The sequence below is a fragment of the Epinephelus fuscoguttatus genome, linkage group LG10, assembly GCF_011397635.1.
Source record: "Epinephelus fuscoguttatus linkage group LG10, E.fuscoguttatus.final_Chr_v1".
Taxonomy (NCBI): Eukaryota; Metazoa; Chordata; class Actinopteri; order Perciformes; family Serranidae; genus Epinephelus; species Epinephelus fuscoguttatus.
Genome location: NC_064761.1, coordinates 40515867 through 40536793, shown reverse-complemented (window position 1 = coordinate 40536793; position 20927 = coordinate 40515867). Strand labels below are relative to the sequence as shown.

Here is a 20927-nt window from a genome sequence, read left to right as displayed (position 1 = left end):
AGAGCTAGAGACACAGAGGGAGACAGGCCGCTGAGGAATAAGGAGAGACAGAGACATTCTTCATAACCAAAGAAAAAGAAATAAGATGAGGAATACATCTTCTCTGTCCAGTTTAGGATGTGTGACTCTGCTGTTGAGTGGAATTCACTCCCGGGCATGAGGGCAGCTTGCACCACTGAATAGCAGACAAATACATATTTCTCAGGAATCTGAAGTATTACAGAGAGGTTTTGTATGCATAGTAATCTTACTTACACGTGAAGTAACATCCTGCATTTATAGTTATTACAGAATCCTGATCCGAGTCATGAGGTAAAAATAAGTGAAAAAAATCAACTACAAATGCAAATTTAAAGTCTTAAAGTCAAACTTTTGTGACTATCTTGTGCAGATTTCAAGAAAAATATAACATAACTGCCTTTTAGGATTTATATTTTCACTGCGCAGTGGTCAGAATAAGTGCAAAGTTTGTCCGAATTATAACACTCTTTGCACCCCCGCCCATGTAATAACCTTGTGGAAATTTGAAATTGCGGGTTTTCCCAAGCATACTTGGTACAGATGTATGTGACTAATGATACAAACATCGAGCAGGATAATCAGCCAAGTAAATTTCCCCTCTCGGCTTGTACAAGTTTGTTTTAGTAACCTGAGGGAGTAGAGACAGCTGGCTCCACTGCAGAACCTCTCCACTGCTGTCTACCACTCTTTCCCCCTCAATGTGTCTCTCTTTCCCTCACTTTCTCCCACTTCCTCCCTTGTTATATTTGGCTCTTTGTCAGACTTGGTTTTTCTTGTCGTTGTACAGTAAAACTCAGCCTTTCTCTCCTCCTGCACCTTCTCCCTTAGTGCTGGCTCTTCCTCAGCTGCATCACCTGATTCCTGACGGTGAACTTACCAGTATTAAGATCACACGGGTAGATGCTTCAGAGCCGCTGGCCATCAGCATCGTCGGCGGCAATGAGACCCCGTTGGTTCGCATCCTCATCCAGGATATCTACAGAGAAGGTGTCATTGCTCGGGATGGACGCCTGCTGCCTGGGGACATGATCCTGAAGGTATCACAGTCAAAATTTGTACCACAACTCAATAAGAAGCAACCAAAGTCAGTTTTAAACTGCATCTCTGTTGCCCTCTCAGGTAAATGGCATTGACATCAGCAACGTACCCCACTGCTACGCCGTGGCAACCCTTAAACAGCCCTGCCAGCTCCTCCGACTAACAGTGCTAAGAGAACAGCGCCATCGCTATCGCTCACATTCACACGGCCACCCACACGGCCACGGGCATGGCCATGATGTCGCCGCGGGCCACCCATCTCACGGCCTGCCCCACCATCCCTTGAGGGATGATAGCATCCATGTGGTCCTGAATAAATCCACTCCAGATGAGCAGCTGGGGATTAAGCTAGTGAGGCGGCCGGAAGAGCATGGCGTCTACATCTTTCACCTACTGGAGGGCGGCCTGGCAGCACGCGACGGACAGTTGTGTGTTGGCGACCGCGTGTTGGCTATCAACGGGCACGATCTACGTTATGGAGCACCAGAACATGCTGCTCTGCTTATCCAGGTCGGTTAGCAACTCCTCCTCAAAACCAAATGATTATAGCAGCTCTTAGCATTTTACAGAAAGTTCATAGTTGTCACAGTCAAATTAGTCCACATGTTGTTACAGACCATAAACAACTGTGTTCTGTTCTTACCCGGGTCCCTGAGGTATTAAAGATAATTGTGGTGATTCAGGCTAATTGTGTTGTGCTGTGCTGTTGTGTCTGCACTCGCTGCAGTTAATAGTATTTAATTGTGGTGATTCCCTAATGGACCAGGCCATGCTGCTGCCTCTGGTTCCTGGTTGATGCCAGTCAATGGTTGTGTGTTTGTGGTTAATCGTGGTTAATTGCTGTGTGTTTGCGGCTGACTGTGCAGGGTCTCTGGGCCCAGAGTTCCTGTCTGAGCAGTCTGACTGGCCTCTTCTGGGTCTCTGTGGAGCCAACATGGCCTCTCAGAGCAGGCACTTTCTGTCAGAGATTAACAACTGGCAGGGAAGAAATTAAATTAGTCCAGTTAGGGCAATAATGGGCTGGACTGGCTAATTCTGGAGTCAGCTCTGTGCTACAGAGACCACGGGAAGTCTCAGAGGAATGACAGAGCGCAGGGGGGAAAGGGACGCAGCCAGTCTGTCTGTGTGTCTGTTGGACATCTTGCATGTGAATGTGTGAATGAGTCTGACTCACAAAAAGTACACTTACAAAGTAGGTTGCTACTGAATGGTAGTGAATTTAAACAATAACTGATCATGATTTCCTGTGAGTTTCACCCCCTCCAAAAGAATTAAACACTATTTTTCAAATGTAATTTTTCAATGTGAACATCTCAAATGAACTCCCATTTTGTAATGTCAGTATATTGCCCCATTAACAACAATGTTATGACCTGTTTTAAAGGGAGAGTTCAACTTTTTGGGAAATAGGCTTATTTTTCTTCTGGCGAGAGATAGATGAAAAGATTGATACCACTCTCATATCTGTCTGTTCAGTACAAGGCTACAGCCAGCAGCTGGTTAGCTTAGCGTAGCATAAACAGGAAGAAAAAGCTAGTCTGGCTCTGTCTGCAGTCAACAAAATACACCTACCAGCACCTCTAAAGGCCCGCACACACTAAACTGTCATCAATGAACTAGTGGTGTCAAAGGGCAACTGCTGCATCACTTTACATCATCTGTGTCTCAGCCAAAATGCTGTACCCGAACACGCCGCATTCAAGATACATGTACCAGTTAGCACATACAACCAGATGTTGAAAGAACAATGGATATTTACTGTGCGCTTGTGAACAATACTGCACCCAGTTACAAACCATTCCTGCTTAACAACATCGCCTTGACTTTAGCCGTTTGTTCGTTTTCCTCACTTCTGTTTCAGCCGACCATTGGCTTGTTATCAGAGCCCTTTCATTTGTTTAATTTGTACAAAACCCAAAATGCAACAATTCGCCGTTTTGCAGGTGATTATGTGCCAAATTTTTTTTTTAACATTTCTGTTAAATAAAATAAATCCAGGCTAGCTGTTCTCCTGTTTTCAGTCTTTGTACTACACTAAACTAACCTGACACAAACAGGCAAACATGAGAGTTGTGTCAATGTTGCTTTAAAATGTCTATTGCCTTCGTATCATTTGCAACTCATGCCTGAACTTTGCTGTCTCTCAATATTCTCCAGGCTAGCGAGGAAGGCGTCCACTTCATCGTGTCCCGTCAGATCTGCCTGCCCACCCCAGACATCTTACAAGAAGCTCCGTGGGGCATGGATGGTCCCCCACCATATTCCCCTGTGGATATAGAGCAAACACTACTGGTGAGCAGACACGTACACACGAGACAAGAACTGTACCAATCCACAGAGACAAGCTTTGTTCCTCCGTCTCCACTCCCCATGATAAATACTCCCTTTCAGGTGCAAATGATCCATGGAGGTATTATTCCACCATCAAAGCTGAGCATGTCATTCAAGCAGTACCGCCGGCCAGTCTTCCTCTCAGAGAATAGTTGTATCCATATCAGCCATCTTTTTTTTTTAGTACACAGAAAACAACCCACAATGTGTGTGTCTTCCACAATCCCTCCGTGAAAGACCTCTCACAGTTCCTTACTGAACCTTGTGTGAATCTATTTCAAGCTGAAAATGTGTGATTTCAAATTTAGTTTTTATAGGCAGGCAGAAAAAAAGGCTTTCTCGATCCCCATCCTTAAAAATACACTTTACATGTACCTTCTGTCAAACGACACACATTTTGGGCTAAATACCCTGTGAAATAATTTAATATCTCTCCTCTGGTGAAGACCTCCCACCCTATTCTGCCTTACTCTGCCTCTGATTGGCTTCCCCTGACATTCTTACATCAACACGTACTAGCCAATCAGAGGATGAGTAGGGTGGATCATGCCTTCACCATGCCATCGCTCTCCTTGGAAAAAAAAAAAATTTGGCGTACAGTGACTATGATGCTGCAGCCAGCAGCCAGTTAGCTTAGCTCCTTAACTTGAGACAGGGGGGAAAGCTAGCTTGGATCTGCCCAAAGGTAATCAAATCCTATCAGACAGCACTTCTAAAGCTCACTAATAACTTGTTAATTAAAAGTCAATGTGTGTCCTGGTCGTTACAGTACCCTCTGTGCCAGCTGTTTCCCCTACTTGAGGTTTTTATTCAAAGCTGAGCAAAGCTTCATGTAGCTTCATATTTACCGTACATCCCTGACAGAGGTATTGGTCATCACATCTAACTTTCAGCAAGTAAGAAAGTAAGCGTATTTACCAAAATGTCTAAGTATTCCTTTGAAAATAGTCAGAACTGAAGGAATATTTCATGAATATTTTGTCAATTATTCGCCCTGTGTTGCATTGAATTTCAGAAAAAGAATTTGTTTTTCTTGTGTGTCTTCACGATGAACGAAGAACATTAATTTACAAACTCCAACACAACTTGTGCAGTATAATCCACGTTGTATTTATCCAGTCGCATGTTGAGTAGTTTCTACGGTGGCCGAGAGAGGTCACAACACATGCAAACTCCACAACACCCGCAAATCCAGAAAACACATTCATCAATTTCTCAACACATAGACTGCAAATCCTCACAACACAAGCAAATGAGATAATGCGATGCAAATACTCACAACGCAGGCAAGAAGCTGAACGCTGCGCAAAAACGAAAACACACACCAAATTGAAGATGACAACGGAAATGTTTCCAGGGGGGCCGTAATCAGTGACGAACTTACTGGTTGTTGACATTTCCAGACTTTCCTCAAGACGCTGGTCGGAACGTTAACATTTGTTTTAGGTGGAAGACAAGTAAGTGCAAATAACTTCATCCTCTATAATGTTAGCATTAATAAATTGAACTTTCTGACCGAGCATCTTAGTTGTTTTTGGAGGTCCGTGAGTGATTACGGTCCCCTGGAAACATTTCCGTTGTCATCTTCAATTTGGCCTGTGTTTTCGTTTTGGCGCAGCATTCAGCTTCTTGCCTGTGTTGTGAGTATTTGCATCGCGTTATCTCATTTGCCTGTGTTGTGAGGATTTGCAGCGTATGTGTTGCGAAATTGCTGAATGTGTTTTCTGAATTTGGGTGTGTTTTCTTAATGTGTGTGTTGTGTGGAGTTTGCGTGTGTTGTGACCTCTCTCGGCCACCGTAAGTTTCCATAAACAAATATTTTTTGGATTCTTTGTTCATTGTGGAGACATGTGAGACATTCTTCACAAATTCAATGTAACACAATGATGAGTAATTATATACAAATGATCATTTATCATGTCAAAAAAGAAACGAGTCTCTACCACCACTGAAAGGCCCCATTTTAGAAAATATGCAAAAACCTTGCTCATGATAATGTACATATGTACCCACAAAGCACACCACCCAGTAGTGTACAGTACACACAGTATAGCTTGGCAGAGAGTGTGCACAGTGTTCACACAGCGATAGTCAGTGCCGTGCCCCGGGGTCAGACACGTGACAACAAGTGATCTCCTGCTGTGAACGCAGCAGAAATGTGTGAATGCAGCACATTAGCGAAGCGGCACAAGCTACATCCCATCAACCTCAATGTGTCCGTGTGTTATTCATTACAACTCTGCTCTCCTTCGCTCTCCCCCATCTGACACTCAAACACACTCGTCATAAATAAAACCTCACTCGCTTTATCCCACACACAGTCTCGTTCAGCAAACCAAAACGCACGACACGACGTCCATGAATAAATCAGTTGCTCTACAGTGAACAAGCGCACCAAATGAAGAGGCACTTGAGCTGCCTCGTGCCCTATATAACCACCATATATTATACATTATACCAGTTATGCTAATGAGGTCGTTCATTAATTAACAACTATGTCTATGTCACTGGACTCTTGTTCCCATGGCAAAGTATGGATGGTATTCATATCAGTTCTCCTACCATTAAGGAGCTATCACAAGTCCCAGAGAAAACATTCCTTTATTAATATGCAAATATGTGGCTCCACAATCTAATTAGATTATGAGGTCTATGGAAGGTGCTCTTGCTGTAACAATTAAGTTGATATCATGTTTGGTCTTGATTTATTGTGTTTATAAGAACGTGGATACACAAAGAAAGACACCACGGTGACAACGTCGGTTGAAATACCCTGCACGTTTTAAGATATATTACTAATTATCCGATGTGACTAATACCGGTACAGTTAAATTCAGTCTGTATGTTTTAGGGGGATATATTGGCAGATATGAAATATAATATAATAACTATGTCTATCTTGGTGTACAGTCACCTTAAAATAAGTATCATTGTGTTTTCATTACCTTAGAATGAGCTGTTTATATCAACATAGGGAGTGGGACCTCATCTATTGAGATAGTCATGTTGCACCTCCAGTACAGTAGCCCAGAACAGACAAACTAATCACTGGTAGTTAGCAGCCCCTCCGCGAAAAAAGCATCGGAAAAACTTGAGACTGCTTTACTCCGTGTTTTTACCAGTTTAAATCGCCGGGTCCATTTGTTTTGGAGAGGAAGAAACCTCTGCAGATCTAGATTAGCAAGTGATGGGCTAACAGCCAAATGCCTCAACATGCCAAATAGCGTCATCAAAACACTGATTCGTAACGTGAAATTGCTTTACTAAGTGTTTTTACGGGGTTTCACCAGGTCCGTTTGTTTTGGAGAAGAAGAAACCTCTGAGGATAATTCAGCTCCTGGTAAAAACCTCCGAGACAATCGGAATATTGACCAGGAGAAGTTTCAGCTGGTTTCAATTCGGTCCTCACCATGAGATTCCACTAAATCCCCCAAAATCTTACACACTGGACCTTTAATATTTTCAGATCCACAACAGTCCTGTTTTGATGTGTTATGTATCTGTTTGTACATGTGTTAGGTGATTCATTTTCTTCTTCTGGTTGTCCTCTTTAATCAAAGACATACATTCATTTTAAGGAACAAAGAGACAAACACTTTGGCACTAGCAGAAATAGTTTCACTGCAACTTCTCTCTCTCTGTCTTCTATTCTCTGTGAAGGACTCTTGTCAGAAGCCTGCCTGCTATGAGAAGACAGTTACACTGACTAAGGAGCCGTATGACTCCCTGGGTATGACAGTGGCGGGCGGCATGTCCAGCCGAGGGTGGGACCTTCCCATTTACGTCACAAACGTGGACTCAGACGGAGTGGTGGGACAGGAGGGCTCCATCCGCAAAGGTAAAATGAATGACTACTGAACCTCCTCATGTCTCTTCCCATCGCTTACCTGCACACTCAATCTTGTAATTACCAGAATATTACTCATAATCTTTATTACAAGGATTGTCGTGTTCAGCGCTTCTGTGCAAATGATTATTCATTTAGTGGATGGTGTATTTGTTTTGTGAGGTTGTCGTCTTCTGTGGCTGGCAGGCTGTCAGGGATTTGGCTTTGGTGATGACTACTTTGTATATAACAGAGGGGGTGATTGATGAACACTTATGATTCATGTTTCATTATGAAGTGTATTCATCCGGCAGCAAAAAAAAGACTCAGTGATGCTGCCGTGGTTCAGTGCTCCGTAAATTGGCTCTAACGCACATCAACAAAAACACAAACAAACGTGACTATAGCAGCGCTCGGGACTTATTGTGTTGCAGAGAATTTGTTGGGAGAACTTAATTATTGCGTTCTATGAAATCAGTCAGCTCTGAAATAGAGCAAAACATAGAGCGGTATGCAAATAACTAGATGTATTAGCAGCAGTCTTGATATCCTATAATGCAGATGAAGGCAGGGGAGTGAATGATTTTAGCCTCAGCTGCCGATTCCAGCATAACCATCTTAAATCATCACACTGAATCCCTCCTATCTGAGGCTCTGTTAATGACAGGGATAAGAGTAAAGCTGTCATGGAGCATCACGACAACATAAAGACTTCATGAAAACCGAAGCAAATTGAGTCTCTGTTTGCCCTGTGCATGGTTCAAGGTGCACGTAACTGTATTCATATGGGACATTGGAGCAGCAGCAGCTGTCTCTGTTTGTGTGGTTATAAAACATGTTTGTGTATTGTAATAGACTATTCATCTGCATTTGCATATCCGCCTAGGGCAAACGTGTCCTTTGAGTTGCTCACTAGCAAGCTGGACCGTGCCGTCTGTTTTTCTTTGCACCACTTTCATCGCTAGGAGGCTTTTTAAAGCACAGGTGGCGCTCTGTTTCCATCCCCTTTGTGTTGTAAGCAGGAAGGGTGTTGAATATTAAATAGGCAGATGATGAGTCCCTGTCCTATGAGGTCTTTTGAAAAGCATTTATCAGGGCAGTAACCCCGGGCAGAGGATGAGCTGTGTTGTCCACTTCCTCCCTCCCGCAGGTGACATCTTGTTAAACGTGAACGGGGTGGACTTGACGGGGGTGACGCGAGGTGAAGCCGTGGCCAACTTGAAGAACACCTCCTCTCCCGTTGTGCTCAAGGTCTTGGAGATGCGTCCTCCGGAAGACAGCCTGCAAGAGTGCCCGTTGCCGCCCTGTCTCACACCCTCACCCACAGACAGCGCCAAGAGCCCACTGCCCAATGACGATTACTCGCCACTGTGGGTTTCATGGCTGCAGCTACCCAGGTGAGCATCGCTTTGCGTCTCTGTGTCCACTCCATATACATTCTTCTACTTTGTCTACTACTTTCTTCTGAGCCCAGTGTAATTTACACCCCCCACGTTGGTCCTTTTGACCTCTGCCAGCTGGTGCAAACTGAAATTTTGACAGAGCCAGCTGGGGGAAAGAATACTCATTATACTTTCAAACCAATTTTTCAGCTTAAATATTCACCGCTGTTAAATCAGTACAACTTCTGAGAATAGAAAACTTTTCCTCGGATTGTAACATATGAATTTATCTTAATGGAATGTGTTGTCAGGAGGACAGTGGCTCGCTGACAGCAATAAACAACTGCTGCTCCGGCTTCAAGTGAAATAAAAATGTGTTTCTCCTCAAACAGTGAATTGATTAGGAGTCAAAACCGAGTACTGAGTCACCATGGGAATGTAGTCTAGACCAGCAGTGGAGCTAAAAGGATCTGAATGTAATTTTCACTCAGGCTATCTTTATGAGACTGATACAGAAGTCCAAATATTCTCATTGTTTCACATCTCCTGAGAGGAAAAGTCACACTTTCATTCAAAGAGCAGCCGGGCCTTTGTCTTCGGAGCGGTTTCTAGCCACTGTGCACACGCTCCGTATGGATATACTGTATATATAATTTAAAGATGCAGTTGAGAGATTAGTGTTTTTAATCTCTCTCTTGGCTCATGCAGGCATCTCTACTGCTGCAAAGACATTGTTCTGCGGCGGAGCACTTCAGGCAGCCTGGGCTTCAGTATCGTGGGAGGTCAGGAGGAGGTCAACTGCAATCAATCCTTTTTTATCCGCTCCATCGTGGAGGGAACGCCAGCCTACAATGATGGCAGGATAAGGTATGAAGACTTTATTACTGTTATTTCCTGTGAGCAAAATGTTTTAGATTAGCTTCAACACAACCTGTATCTGCAAAGTGTGCCGGTACGTTCTGGTTCATGAGATTAAACCGCTTTGACTGAATGCAAACCAGCTGAACTGACACGCTCTGGAAAACTTAAAAGTAGCCTACATCAGGAAGCTGTGCCGATGGTGTCATGTCACTAAATCCAAGTTGTATTGCATTAGTAATAAGCAATATGACAATGTGATAGAGATAATATTATGTTTACAAATACACTGATGTCTAGTGTCTGACAGGCCATCACAATTTCCTGCGTTGCTGAGGCCGGCAACATGAAGGGGATCAAATTTCAGTAGGGGTGGGAGGGGGAAGAGCAGCACATGTTGTGTTTGTATACTATAAAGTTATTGTGTTTTTGGGGTGATGAGACGAGACATGGCAGGATTGGTCTCAAAACAACATTTTGGATTTAAAGCAGACGAAAGAGGTGTCCTAACTGGCAACAAGCAATGCCGTGCGCCATTTTGAGCTGAACTTGTGTCGGACACTGACAATAACTGAAGAACGGCTGATTCGTGAAGTTAAAATGAGGAATTATCTGTAACATACCTCCTTATTTCACCACAAAAAAAAAATAAGGAGGCAGCTGAATGGAGAAAGATCGCCACAGAGCTGAAAGCTTCTGGTAAAAGAAGCTGCTAAAATTAAACCTACGTACAGTTTTCAAGTACATTTATAGGAACATAGCAAGTAGGCTACTCATCCATCTTTTAAGAGGTAAAGTCTCTAGTCTGAGCTCAAGCGCGCAGCTGATAGACGCATGTTGTTGTTTTTTTATATGATGTCACAAAAGTGCATATTTAATGGATTCAGTGTTGACAGAGAGCTCTGTTGTTACGGGACACAATAGGACGCTCGTTTGCTGTTGGGACATGGTGTCATTATGTTCTCAGGAGCAGATGATGAGTCAGTCTGGTGTTCGGCTTATTATCCAACCCTTTTTGAAGACTTGACACTGGCCCTACCCTAAAATTTCCCTGTTTTTTAACATGTATATCTGTCAAGTAATTTCTGGATGTTAGTTGACACAACCCTACGTTAACCGTGCTTTCTCGATGGCCCTCTCACTCTGTGCAGGTGTGGAGACATCTTGCTCGAGGTGAACGGGAAGAGTACATGGGGGATGACCCACACAGCGTTGGTGCGCCTTCTCAAGGAGCTCCGGGGCAGGATCACCCTGACCATCGTCTCCTGGCCGGGCAGCCTGCTGTAGCGGCGCTCCAAGTCACCTGGCGCTGCTTCAGCGGCATTGACCGAGGAATGTGGAAGGCAGAGCTTTAGACTGGCTGACCACCCTAAGCTTGCTGTGTGCGGGAGAAGCTTAGAATAGTGTTATAGCTGTGTGGATATCTCACTTCTGATGGACAGCAGAGACTTTGCCAGGAGTTCGGAGAGGGACAAACATGAGACTGGATTGTTACCAGAGGTCAACTTGCCCCCTCCGAGTACACTGAATGTGGGGAGGATCGACGCCTGAGCCACTTCTGACCAGGATGTTGGTGTTATCTGTTTGGAGGACATGATCATTCTCTGGCACAGCATCCAGTGAGTGGGGTGGGCGGATCGAGAGGAGACACAACACGTTGCCAATTCCAGTAGTTATATATTAGAGTATGCGTTAAGTTGGACTCACATTTCTTTACTGTAAATGTTGGGTGTCTAAAAAAGTACTGATCCAAGCACTTGTAATACGTTTCTTTTGTTCGTTTGTGGTATGGCCTTTAAATATAGGCTCCATTCTGTTTGTACTGACAGTGGTTGTCTTCTTCATCCGTTTGACCTGAGGACACGTTGCCAAGTAGTCGTCTGTGTTGAGGTTTCTTTCTTTTATTTCAGAAGCTATGGCAAAATTATCCAACCACTGGCAAAAAAATATATAAAAAAGTAATGGATCAATGTGTTCATAACATGTTAAAAGATAATATTTAATTAGGTGACATTGTGGAGGCCTTACTAATTTTCTTACTTTTAAGAAAAAAATCTGACTTGGTTTCTGTGTATCAGTGGATGGTCTGAGGCCATTCCACTGTGGTTCTGTCTGTCACGCTTCGGCCTGTGTAGTATATCTGATGGTACATTTGGTTAAATGATCAATAAAGTCATTTGAAAAACAGAGTTGTGTGAGAAAAGCCTTCCTTAAAAGCTCCGCTTCAACTCAATAAAAACACACTACAAGCTTGTGCAACATAAACATTTCTATACAATATATGCACAAAATTATCTTTAGCTTCTCCAATAAAATTCTAATAAAAATCACATTTTCTGATAAAACAGAGTAGGATGCCACAAGGCAGTTCCTCTCATTAAATAGTCTGAGAGACTGACTGTCAGTCAGACTTTAATTTCCTCTCTTGGTCAGCAGAGGACATCTTGTTGGTCTCCTTTTCCTTCCTCTTTTTCCTGGCCCTTTTCCTTTTCTTTCTACTCTGACTCTCTCCTTCCTCACCACCATTCTTCCTTTCCTTTCTGCTGCTGCTGAGGACATACATGACAATCACGTGATAATTCTGTCGTCTTTGCTGTTTTCTCATTAAGACTACGTGAATGTGTGTGTTAGACCTGCGTGATGATTTTTACCCTCCTTCGTTGTTGTCTCCGTGCCTCCTCTCTCTGTGCCGTTTGTCTTTTTTCTCTCCACTGGATCTAGCCAAACTGTGGTGTTTGTGCCCTCGCTCCGTTGTGTCCCTGCGCCTCGTTCGCTCCTCCCCGCTGAAAAATATCATAGACACACACGCAGTGTATTTTTTTACATTTGCTAACGATGAAGCTGAGGCTTTTTCTTTGGGAAATAACACAAAGGGAAAAGGAGCTCATAGCCCACAGGAATGAGACTGCTGGCCTTTTTCCTTTTCTCCACTGGGAGAGAGATAAGTCAGAACTCAAGGGACCAAAACCTTAACCACAGTGCCTGCTGCTGAGCTTTTGTAGCCTCCTCACAAAGAGCCTGACACTTGTGTCCCAGCATGCCCTTTACTGTACATTAAAGCCAAGCAGGCATGCTGCAGTGTCCTCCTTAGATAGAAAAAAACTTACTATTCACTGTAGGATCTGATCAGTTATAAATTACTACACATCTCTCCTCCCCTCATATGACCTCTGAAAACACATGCAAAAACATGCAAAGCAGGACAGATAGATCACTGGTATCAGATGTTGGTTGTTGGGTGGAATGAACACCTGCAAACATGCTTCAGCTAAAGGTTAGAGTCTTGTTTTTCCAAGTGTTTTCTGCAGCACCCTATGTTGTTTGAAAGAAATACTTAAACCCCCAAATGATTGTTTGTATATCAATTACTCACCCTGTGTTACCGTGAACTAGGAAAGAAAATTAGTTTTTCTCGCACACCTCCATGATGAGGGAAGAATCCAGAAACAGAGAAATTGATTCACTGATTAATCAGAGTAGAAGAGGGGCGTGTTTAAAAACAGTAAAACCATAACCAAACATCTGTTCACACAACTTAGGGGCCGCACACACGCCGATCTTGAAGGGCCTGGAAAACACAAGGCCAGGTGCTGGGTGCTACTCTTGTGCTTTTTTTTGCAACAGCTTTCAAGAGCGTGGCGGCAGGTTAATATGCACAGTAGTGTGCAGGCCTATCGTCCGTGGGACAGATGTAAAGTTTTGGCAGCTCTGCACACTCTGCTGCGTTCCAAAAGTTGAACTCTGTTTATCTCAGGGTGAAGCCGTCGTGCCCTGAAAAACAGGCGCTTGGGAATGCATGCGCACCATGACAGTGTCACTCTGCCATTTGAGTGCACCTGCCACAAGTCTACATTGAAAATAATGAATTTGGGGGCACAAAAATGCCGCATGTGTAGGGCTCCTTAGTCAGTGTAAAGCAACTCTCATTTATTCAGTCATATGCTCAGTACCTCCCAAACGCATGCATTCTTGCTAAAACCTTGTCATTTAAAACTGTTCCACATACGAATAGAGCACCTGGGCAAGCACATGAGTGTTTTAAATATTAAGGTGTTACCGAAAATATGTTTGGGAAGTACTGAACATACGACTAGATAAATGACACTTGGATTATACTGTGCAAATATAGTTTTGCTATTGTTAAATGTGGCCGCTTTTCATCCCAATTCATCAAGAAATTTTGCGGTTTGTGGATTCTTCATTCACCATGGAAGCATTCAACAAACAAAGTTTTCTTCACAATTTCGGTGTAACACAGAGTGAGTAATTAATATATAAATTATCATTTTGGGGGTTAAGATACCTTTAACAACAGTCCAAGGGTGCCTCAAGACTGTGTTTCACCTCATCTTCAAACATTAAACAAAACAAAAAACCTAAGATACGACCTTTAAAATCAGTCTGTTGAATTTGCACTCACGCTGCAAGACTGGTGGTAACAGCTCCCAGTCACTGGTTGTCATAGTAACTAGCAATGTACTTTTCGGTAACAGGTTTTCAGGTGCACGATAGTCAGAAAAAAGCATCTATCATAGCAAGCATTCCAAATACTTGTCACTATGTGGCTCACAGTTTTTCACAGAGGGGGGAATTTAGCTGACCCGCACCAGAATGCTTCATCTGCAGGGAAAAACTATCAAATGCAGAAATAACACCATAAAAGACATTTTGCAAACTCTAAAATACAAGCTAATTTTACTTTTGAACAGGGCAAAAGGGAACTATTTCTACCTATTAGCATCCTTAATCTTTATTTATTTTAGTACGGGGGCTGCCATTTAAAAATAAAATCACCACTAGAAATACTATAGTGTCCCATTATAGTAGCTGCCTGCTCTGAAGGATGCAGTCTATTACAGCGTAACCTTCAGAGGGCGTCTCTGGTAATCAGAGGCTGGTTGGCTGCAACACTGTGTCCTCCCGATATGAGATGCACCACAACGTAATTACACGTTACCACCACTACAGTCTCACTCATTATGCTTTAGTTAATCAGTACTGTAAACATCTCTACAGTTAGTGTATAAGACAAGATGGCTTTATCAGCTCCACTCTGCCTGCTTTCTGTTTATTAAAGAGACAAAATACAAATATGAGAATTTGAATTAAGTGAAATCTTTCTTCTCGTGTCACAAACAGAGCCCCCACATCTGCTTCTGGTCTCACCAGGAACAGTGGAAAGATAGTGAGGGGCTGGCACCAAAACAGGATTTAGCTTTCTATCTGCCCTCAGCACCATTTGTTTCAGTTCCTTGGACAGCAACCACCGAGCCATCTGTGTTTGTGAGAACGAACACTGATTGTTTGATTTGGCCAAATGGACCACCATTTAATCAGGTTATTGAGGGAACAATGATTGTGTAAAAGCACCAATGCCAATCAGTTTGCTGCAGACAGAACAAAGATATATTATTTCTGTTGAAGGCTGAGTGTAAAATCGAACAAAATTGGGGGCTCAGGTCAATTTAAAGCTACCAAAGAGAAAAAAAGTGGAAACTGCAGCTGATTGTGTGAGAAACAAAAATGTTTTGTAAGAGATTACCAGTATACAGTGCCCTTGGGAAGAGAGCTTTAACCACCACACAAAGTGAGCAAGCGTTCAATTGTGCTTATTTTTCAAGGAGATAATTTTCCTCTGTTTTCAAGAGCAGCTCCAGCGTCAGTTCTTGTTCTTGGCCTTGTTTCATCCAAAGCAATATGAGCAGTTGATGGTCTTTCTTATGCTGCTTCTCAATGCTACACAGCACACACATCTTTGGGGGAGGTGATGGGCTGGCCATAAAAAGTGGGAGTAAATCCAGCTCACCTAGCACCACAGCTCAGCCGAGGAAGGTGCCATTAATGTTTACATCTCGCATTATCACAAGCACAAGCCTCTTGTTTATGTGAAAATAGTTCCAACATGAAATTCATCCATCTAGCTCCATTTTGTTGAAGAGACGACAGACATCTCTATGGCTGATATCTCCAACACTCAGCAACTCACACAAAAACAATCTAGATTCATAAACAGCACTACAGGTAAGAGGAAATGTATGTATTTTTGTTTTTTGGGGTGAACTGTCCCTTTAAGACCCATACAGAATTCAGTTAATACAAATAATATTGTGCATTGTTTGTTAGTTTAAAGCAAAAACTTTGCCATCTGCTGAAGGGGAGTCTGTAATGTGTGTGTACATCTACAACAATGTTTTTCTCACACTCCCTCGCCTCAACAAAAGACACCATGGCAAAGCTTGCACTTTGCAGATTTAGAATAATCACCCTGACCTTTAAGAATCATCACGCTGAAGGCGTTTCTCTCTGCCACAATAAAAGTATCATCTTGCTCAAAAAAGTCTATAAGAGAAACACAGATACGGCACCGCTAAGGCAAACAGCTCACACATGGCTGGAGTAATTATTACCATTCACTTGTTTAACACAGAAAAGAGAGAGAGTGCGAGCCTTAAGGGGCAGAGTTGTTGCAAGTACAAAGCTAAATATATTCAATATTTGGAGACAGCTCTTGTGTTAGCAGCGGGGATTAAGACCCAAGGCCCACATTTGTTCTTGCTCAAAGCCATTAGCTTTAACACAGAAACAACCACCTCACACAACGCCAAGTACACAGTCAAACAGTTCCCAAGGAGACAGTGTTAGAAAGAGTAAATTATAGCATAGAGGCCTCGGGATTTGTTTTCACATTTTATGATTTTATTAATCAGTGGTGCCCAGGCCTGTCAGGGCAGGCAGTATCGCAGATTTCATAATAAGATGCCTGAGCCTGTCGCGGTGTAATTTTGTCCGCTCCATCCCCGCAGTCATTAAAATGAGAAACCCAGATGATTCAGTGAGCTACACTGCGGATATGAAACGCAATTTATGATTGGCACAATTAACATGAAAGCAATATCCACAAGGATAAATAGCAGCTGCGAGTGAAGGGATAGAATGAAAGGTCTAATGGCTCACAGAGCAGGAGATGTTGTTATTTCAGCTACATTATGGTGGAGAATTATGGCGGAGTCGCCAGAAGAAACGCAACTGTGCCAGTGTGGGCAGTACCATGGGGTCAACAATAAGCCACCTTCTCTGTACGGGCGAGTGTTTGATCTCTCAAACATGACTTACGTAACAGCCCCAAAGTGTCAGGGGCCACCCGGGCCTTCACTTGCAAAATGTCATTCAAATGAACATGTAGCGACCAGGAGGAGACTCAAAATGGCCCCAAAGAGACACAAAAAGACCACAAGGAGCTGCAAGGAGACACATAATAGCTACAGAAACGGGCAAAGAGACACAGCATGACTACAGAGTGACAAACCAAACATAAAGAGACAGGAAGTGACCACAAAGCCACACAAAATGACAAAAAAATACACAAAATTACCTTAAAGAGACCCAAACAACTACAAAAAAAAACACACAAAACAACCACAAAAAGTTGCAAAACCAACACAAAGTCTATGTGTCTTGCTCCTATGTAGGACAGGTGGTATGGCCCTTTGCATTTCTGTGCTCAGGGGCACATTGTCTCATTATCTGCCCATGCTCTCAAAGATTATATCAATTTTTTAAGACAAAAAGGTAACATATAACTTAATTCAACCTAATTTGGCTTTACTGTCTCTCCCTCTATCTCTTTTCTCTCCTGCTCCTACCTACTTTTCTACTCAGTGATAACAAGGCTTGATATTTACATATTAGAGTCAATTAATATGTAGATTCTACTAATGTGACCTTACTTGGTAACGCTGACACATCCCATGGTGCTATGCGTCTAAAAGCAATTGCACAGTCAATCCCACTTAGACTTTTTTCAGGCACTTGCCTTGTTTGTTTTTCTCTAAAACTGCCTCTGAAGCCAGACACACGTAAAGCCACGGAGCCACCTGGGTTCGTAAGGAAGAGCTCTTTAATCAGGTTATTGATGGAACCATGGTTGTGTAAAGACACCAGTGCCAATCAGTTTGCTCCAGAAAGAGCAAAGATGCTACTAAGAAGCCAATATTTCCGTAGAAGGTTGAGTGTAAAATCGAACAAAATTGGGGGCTCAGGTCAATTTAAAGCTACAAAAGAAAAGAAGTGGAAAGTGCAGTTGGGTGTGTGAGAAACAAACATGTTTTGTAAAGGATTACCAGTGTGCAGTGCCCTTGGGAAGAGAGCTTTAACCTACACACATCAAACAAGTAAGCAAGTGTCGCTGGCTGTGATTGGGAAGACAAAGAGGTTAATGCAGAGGAATGTACGTCAGTGAGCTACGTATGTGAAGCTAAGACGGGAAGTGATGCTGTATGTTGAATAAATAAAGACAGACGGTAGCGTCGAATGCAAGGACAAGCACTGCAGAAGCAACATTAAAACTGATTAGGCACAGAGCCTGAGATTGGCTGTGTAAAGAAATGAGTTTCATGCATGAAAAGTTGAGTCAGAAAGACAGAAAGTATGTCACATTAAGGGCTAAGTAAGTTGGGTAGGGGGGAGAATAAAAACAGATGTCGGTGGAAGAATACACAGGCCCCAAGTCAGACCCTGAAGCCAGGATAAAAGTGGCAGCATGCACAAAAGCAGCTGAGGAAAATCAAGTAAAGACAGGTTTTTACTGTACCCGTCTCCGCCTATGGTAGAAGAAAGGAGGCAAATTGGATCTTGCTATGCCTAAATCTAAAACAAAAGCTGGAAGGGAGACAGAGCAGCTCGTCCAAATCAAAAGGCTGCCATCAAAGTTGCATTGAGGATATTTTTGAAACTACAGGCAAGACTTATGAAAGTTAGGAAAATGTACCAATCCAAATGTTTCCAGCTAAGGAAGGAGATCACTCTATTGTGCATTAATGCAAAATGAATAAGACTGTTATTGTTTACTGCTGCAAATTAGTTTGAGGCTGTAAAATGTTATTGCCATGCGTTTGCTGTAGCAAATTAGCAATGCTCTAATTTGGTTTCATTGCATTGTATTACAGCAGCCCTTTTTTCAATTATCAGTTCCTGTTCCATATTCGGAGTCAGCTAAACCCTTTGTTAACACTGGAACTAGCCTTACAGCATTTTCTAATGAAGCTTTTAGTGCAAGTTTAAGCAGGAAGACAATTATCATTTTAATTTCCTCATCACACTGGGACTTCTCCGCTCAATTATTATCCAATGAACTTAGCGGCTAATGTGTGCAAGATTTTACTATCGACCAATGATCAAACTAGCCGAAGGGTATTTAAATTAGATTTACGTCCCTTTGAACATGTGTGCGATGCTGTGTGTAAGACCTAGACACAAAGTGGATGTTGCGTGTTACCATTGACTTGTGTGTGTGCACATGTGCACATGAAAGAGACAGAGTCTGAGGCAGTGCTAGCTGGAAAGATGAGAGCCACATTTATCATAAGAGATGTAATTTGCAGTCAGTGTTGACCAAATGGCCAACCAGCTCCTCAGCTTCCACCCACTGAGAAAGGTGGAGGGGTCGGATGCTGGGGAGGAGAGACAGTATATCACCCACCGGATAAATGCATGGGTGAAAATGTGAGTGTCAAGCTCATGGAATCTATTAGTGGCGGTGGTAAATCCGAGGCACGCAGTCACAACCACAGCTGATAACCAGTAGCTGATGTCTAGAGGGCTGCCCTGCCACACTCTGCCTGCCTGTGTGTGACTCAGCACAGGACATGTGGGCTACCAAGCACAGCTTCTGCATCAGCAGCTCAAATGCACAATCTAACACTCAGACTGACCTCACCATGAACAATAAGGCTGGCTAGCAACAAAGCTACAGAAGGCTCCATCTGTTTCTCTTTCACACACACTACCCACACACACACACACTAACAATGAATCCCCTCCGCCTTCCAGTCTAAAAATAGCTTTGAGCACAGTCATAAATCAATGTAACAGAAAACACATAACCTGTACATATGAGCGTGTGTGTGTGACATGCGCTGTGTGAAGCCTGATCATGTGACCAGAATGTAGGGCAACACACATCAGTAGAGCCCAGGAGGTGTGAGCAGCACACATTGGACTGTGGGCCTCAGGAAGAGTCCTTAGTGGCAGTGACTGTAGAACAAATCTATTGGAGTGAATATCCAAATCTCCTGTGCATTCGCTATGTGTCTGTCACGCACATGTGAGTCCTGACTTCCTATCTTCAGCAGTTAGCCTACAGCTTCCCAGCTGTCCCCCATGTCCCACTTCCCTCATTTGACCCACAAGACTGTTCTGGGCTTTAAACAAACCTGGATCCAGTCATCTGACACACACAAACACTCCAGCAAAAAAAAGCGCACCACTTTAAGTAGGAGAAGTGCTGAGAAGCAGAACAGCGTACGAGGATATTTCATCCAAGCACAGATACTTTGATTTGTCATTTTTGTTATTTTGCACTTATTTCCATGCAAGCTCATTAACAGTGTAGCTTCAATATTAGCTGACACAGGAATTCAATGTTATCAACAGCATTACAGCTTTTGCAGCCACACACACAGACTGAGACAACGAGTCCAAATTTCAGCTTTACTGCATGCAACTGTAGTTTTAACTATTCAGGGCCAATAGACTGTCACAGTCTAATAATACCAAGGGTAATGGCAGGAGTGCCCCTGATACCAAACATGTACATGTTTTGGTGAGAAATGCCTTGTCACAGCGAAATGTCACTCTCATCCTTTCATGCAGTATAAGCCTTAGGACAGCTGAGGAGTATGTGAGGAGGAGGAAAGATGTGCCTGTGTGTATTATAGTTGGCAGCTGCCTGAGTTGATAATAATTAAATAGACATTTGGCAAACGGTCAACACTGAGTGTGCAGAGAAAATGTAGGGCAGGATTTGGCTTGTGCACGCATGTGAGCATGAGTGTTTGTGTACACATATGGCGGCACTCTGGCTGTCAGAGTGTAGGGTAGTAGGGCACTATGTGAAATTTGGAGTGGATATAAGATTGGCTCTTATCATCCATGAGCCACAGGGAGGAAGGACTCAAGCTCCACGCAGAGGAGCGTACACTAAATGATTTCCTGGCAGAAGCTGGCAAATACAGCGAGTTATTCCCTCATCTAGACTGCATCCTGGCCTGTGCTGCTGCACCACAACAAAAATAGTAAAAAAAAATATAAATATATTTCTGCATATGCTGGCAATAATTTCCCCTGGCGTTGCATTAGTCTTGATTTCTGTCACAATATTCTTGCGCTCTTTCGCAATAGTGTGCATTTCTTCACAATAGCTGTGCATTTTCACACAACAGTCACTGCTGTTTATATTATAGCTATCAGCTGGAGATATGAGAGAGGAACCACTCACAGACTCAGTGCACAATCCCAGCTGCAACTTTCCCCCCTCTGCAACAACAGGCACTAAGAACATACTGTGACTTCACAGTGCCTCACTAACTAACATGAGGCTACATATTAGAATACAGACTACGGGAACTATAGTATTTCCCAATCCATTTTTTTCCTGTCCACGTCTTCAGAGTGTTGGTTCATTGCACTGGGGC

The 20927-nt window shown here is 43.1% G+C and overlaps 2 protein-coding genes across 5 annotated transcripts in view; one reads left to right on the top strand and one right to left on the bottom strand.

Annotated features, from left to right (window-relative positions):
* lnx1 (ligand of numb-protein X 1) overlaps positions 1-11643 on the top strand; it is a 46195-nt gene extending 34552 nt beyond the window's left edge. For all 4 annotated transcript variants that reach the window (XM_049588545.1, XM_049588543.1, XM_049588547.1 and 1 more), the window contains 7 exons: positions 850-1058; positions 1141-1569; positions 3217-3351; positions 7051-7228; positions 8367-8613; positions 9307-9465; positions 10608-11643. In XM_049588545.1, coding sequence (XP_049444502.1) covers positions 850-1058; positions 1141-1569; positions 3217-3351; positions 7051-7228; positions 8367-8613; positions 9307-9465; positions 10608-10743 — 1493 coding nt within the window. In that variant the 3' untranslated portion in view covers positions 10744-11643. The remainder of the gene's footprint in view (positions 1-849; positions 1059-1140; positions 1570-3216; positions 3352-7050; positions 7229-8366; positions 8614-9306; positions 9466-10607) is intronic.
* Positions 11644-11757: 114 nt separating this feature from the next.
* fip1l1a (FIP1 like 1a (S. cerevisiae)) overlaps positions 11758-20927 on the bottom strand; it is a 31516-nt gene continuing 22346 nt past the window's right edge. Inside the window, exons 12-13 of the mRNA XM_049588550.1 lie at positions 12108-12239; positions 11758-12005 (exon numbers count right to left, since the gene is read on the bottom strand). Coding sequence (XP_049444507.1) covers positions 11858-12005; positions 12108-12239 — 280 coding nt within the window. The 3' untranslated portion in view covers positions 11758-11857. The remainder of the gene's footprint in view (positions 12006-12107; positions 12240-20927) is intronic.